At 32.5% G+C, this 3,570-nt stretch overlaps 1 protein-coding gene across 2 annotated transcripts; it reads right to left on the reverse strand.

The window, feature by feature from the left end:
* Positions 1-591: 591 nt before the first annotated feature.
* LOC136233081 (small ribosomal subunit protein eS4-like) lies at positions 592-2,813 on the reverse strand. 2 transcript variants are annotated; one of them, XM_066022633.1, is made up of 6 exons: positions 2,647-2,813; positions 2,124-2,201; positions 1,845-2,025; positions 1,525-1,622; positions 937-1,409; positions 592-797 (listed from the first exon to the last, which is right to left on the reverse strand). In XM_066022633.1, the coding sequence occupies exons 2-5, from the start codon at positions 2,148-2,150 to the stop codon at positions 975-977; spliced, it is 741 nt and encodes a 246-aa protein (XP_065878705.1). In that variant the 5' UTR covers positions 2,151-2,201; positions 2,647-2,813; the 3' UTR covers positions 592-797; positions 937-974. The 2 variants fall into 2 exon arrangements, with proteins under 2 accessions (XP_065878705.1, XP_065878704.1); XM_066022632.1 differs by having other exon boundaries at positions 592-1,409.
* Positions 2,814-3,570: the final 757 nt, after the last annotated feature.

A 3,570-nucleotide genomic window follows, 5' to 3' on the forward strand; every position in this document is an offset into this window, starting at 1 on the left:
ATATTTATTAAGCTTTGAACTTTGTATAGTTCGTCAAAAACAACTTCAAATGTGCTTTAATGGAGTTTTGGAGTTTTATGATGAGGAAGAAAGCCTAGGAGAATGAGAAACAACAGATGTTTATTTTTAAATTAACTCTTAAAAAAAATTGTTTATAAATTTTTAGATATATAATTTATAAAAATAATTTCAAATTAATTATACATAAATATATATTTAATATATAAATATTATTTATTACGCATTCGAACCGACCAACCCAAATCCTCTAATACGATCAAGTGAGCACTAACCTAACTATAAATCTGATTTGATGTCCGTCTGATAGCATTACAAATTACAAAGAAGTCACATTTACCTTAAGAAAGCATAACCTAGTATATTTCTTTATCCCAATTAATTAAATGGTTCCTTTAAACTAAACATCATGAGTTCAAAATGTAAACTCACATAATGCATGTGAATCAGGGTTACCTCTTATCAAAACTATTATATTAAGCAAACAAATTTAATTTAACAGAAAAAATGAAAAAAAGCTTCATAGTTGCTGTAAATTGTGACTAGAGTAAATCAAGTAACCCTCATCAAGCATTCAGTAAAACTAAGTACTACAACAGAAATTGTTCTTTACATATAAAAAGGAAAAATTACACAATAAGCTCAAAAAACAGTAATTTGCATTTTGAAGGGTCCGAAAAATGACAGAAACTTCCAAAATTTGGTAGAAAATAGAAATCTCTCGCTACAGCAAAATTTCTCCCACTTGCAACCATTTCTTCAACTGCATTAGTTGTTGCCTATAGATAAAAGTAAACAGAACAATTCAAACTGTAATGCACCTCGATTAAATCAAATAACCCTCATCAAGCGTTGAATAAAACTAACTCCCTCTCGGCATGAAGTTTGAAAGTCCTCATAAGCAAGCAGACATAGTACCTCAAAAAAGTTACCCTAACCATAGTTTGAAAGCCCTTTTAGGAAACTCTTTGTGCTGCTGGAACCTGCCTCTTTCTCGCCTCCTCAATGATGGACAACTTTACACCTTTGCCTTTTGGAAGAGATACCCATGGTTTTGTCCCCTTTCCAATGGTGAACACATTTCCCAACCTGGTAGCAAACTCATGCCCGGTTGCATCTTCAATGTGAATTGTCTCAAAACTCTCCTTATGCCTTTCTCTGTTTTTTATCACTCCAACTCGTCCTCTGTTCCTCCCTCCGGTCACCATCACAACATTTCCCACGTCAAAGTTGATGAATTCAGTAATTTTGTTGCTCTCCAAGTCTAGCTTTATAGTGTCATTGCCTTTGATGAGTGGATCTGGATAACGAATAGTGCGCCCATCATAGGTGTTAAGGTAAGGGATTCCCTTTTGGCCAAATTGAACCGAGCGGACTTTGCAGAGCTTGAACTACATAACATTGATTAAACCACAATTTAGTCCTCGGAAATTTAAAATTTGATCTCAGTTAGAGTACACATGATTTATATAAAACTAAAGTTTATGTGATAGAAACATTCGTTACCTTTGCCTCATCATCTCTAATGGAATGGAGACAGAAGCGGCCTTTGGTGTCATAGAGGAGACGAAAGTTCTCATTCGTTTTTGGAATTGACACAACATCTGTGCATGCAAAAATTAAAGCAAGGTAATCAATATAATTACAAAATCACACTTTCAAAAAGATAAAACACAATAATAACATATTTGGCCAAACAATTAAGCATAACAATAGTCATTTATCAACAACCAATGCTCAAAAGGAAGAAATCAGTAAAAGCTGCAAACATTTAACCCCAATTGTACATAGAAAGAAAAAATGTGCGAAGCCAGAAGTCCACATACCCATAAAACCACAAGGATATGATTTATCTGTCCTAACCTTCCCATCAACAAGCACATGACGCTGCATTAAAATAGCAATAGCTTCACTATACGTGAGAGCATACTTAAGCCTGTTACGCATGATAAGAATTAAGGGCAAGCATTCCCTGGACTTGTGAGGTCCAGATGATGGTTTTGGTACCTAATAATATAACAGAAGAAACAGAAAGCAAAGAATTAGAACCACAAGAACAGGTATATATACAAGGATAATTGAGTTCAAATAGATAGTTAACATACAAAAGCGCCACCAAGTTTGTCAAGCATCCAACGTTTGGGGGCATTGAGCCTCTTCAAGTGTTTGTTCAAACCTCTTGCCTGCAATGCACCAATAAAATAAGGAGCATTATTACAAATAAGGAGCATTATTACAATAAGGAGCATTTTGAACTTGAAAATTTTGAAAGAAAACAGAGTCATATTTGATATGCGAAATGACACTTTTTTTTCTAGGCAAAGACAGCCTTCACTCTCTCATATACAGTAAGACCGGTCATAAACTTGGAATATATACTAAGAACTTTTAAAATAACAAATAAATCTTGAAACCCTAAAACAAAAAAGTAGAATTCCTTTTTAACTCGTCTGATGATATGCGAAATAAATTCCTAGCTACAATCAACAAAAAGAAAAAAAAAAAAAATCAGAATATAAAAGCATTTATCTTGTTTTACAGTAAGAATTCAGATGACATAGAAGAATAAAAGAGGGAAGAAATAGTCTCTTCTTCTCAAAATAACTAAGGAGAGAAGCCGGCTCACACCTTAGAACAGCAAAGAAAAGAAAGACAGAAACCCTAATTTGTTTAGGAGTTTGTAGGTCAAGGGGGTGAGATATAAAGGTTTAATGGAAAGAAAGGAAAAAGAAAAGGTGTAATAAAGTGAATGAGGTAAGAAATATTAAATTCTTGTATTTCTCGTTAAAAGGAAAGGTTAATCTAACTATTACATTTATACTCTAATGTAGTTGTGCTATTCAAGTAAACTTAATGAGTAAGGAATTAGGACAAGTCTTAATCATAGCCATTCATCATGATCATTGTGATGAATGGTGGTGATGATCCAAGGGAACACTTAAGTGTGAGTGATCCTATGATAGGCAGGTGGAGCTCTTCTAGAATCCTGTATTGTTGTGATATGCCCAAATTGCCCTTGGGTTTTTGTGCAAAGACTAAAATAACCTTGGACAATTATTAAGATTTGGGAACTGTTGTACTTTGATTGATCTCTTACTTATCGAGAAACTCTCAAGGAAAACCAAAGGTCAGGGCCGGTCCTGATAATTTATGGGCCCTAGGCAGAATAATAAAAAAGGGTCCCTTTAATAAAAACATTTTACGTAAAAAATATTTTAAAAATATTTCAGTATATGATAAACAAAAAAAAGTATTTCATTAATTCATTATTTATCTACATATTAAATCTATTTAGTAAAAAATTAAATCAATTGCCACATGTATATATCACGTGTAAAAAATTGTATCATTTGGCAAAAAACAAAACAAAACAAAACAATTAATTTTTCATTGAGTTAAATGTCACTTATGGAAATACTCTAAAGGAAAAATGTTACCAAATGGTATGGCAAAATTCGGCATACCATAAGTCAAATATGAGTTTAATTTTTAAATTAACCTTCAATCTATATTAAAAAAAATCAATTAGACCTTTTTTAAGTTTAAAATATT

This window comes from Euphorbia lathyris, chromosome 6, assembly GCF_963576675.1.
Source record: "Euphorbia lathyris chromosome 6, ddEupLath1.1, whole genome shotgun sequence".
In the NCBI taxonomy this organism is placed as follows: domain Eukaryota; kingdom Viridiplantae; phylum Streptophyta; class Magnoliopsida; order Malpighiales; family Euphorbiaceae; genus Euphorbia; species Euphorbia lathyris.

Excerpts from the sequence above, each read along its gene's own strand:
- LOC136233081 (XM_066022633.1), bottom strand. The coding sequence starts at position 2,150 with ATGCTTGACAAACTTGGTGGCGCTTTT. Across the intron at positions 1,623-1,844 it reads ATATCCTTGTGGTTTTATGG|ATGTTGTGTCAATTCCAAAA; the intron begins GTATGTGGACTT and ends TTGCATGCACAG. Across the intron at positions 1,410-1,524 it reads TTAGAGATGATGAGGCAAAG|TTCAAGCTCTGCAAAGTCCG; the intron begins GTAACGAATGTT and ends AATGTTATGTAG.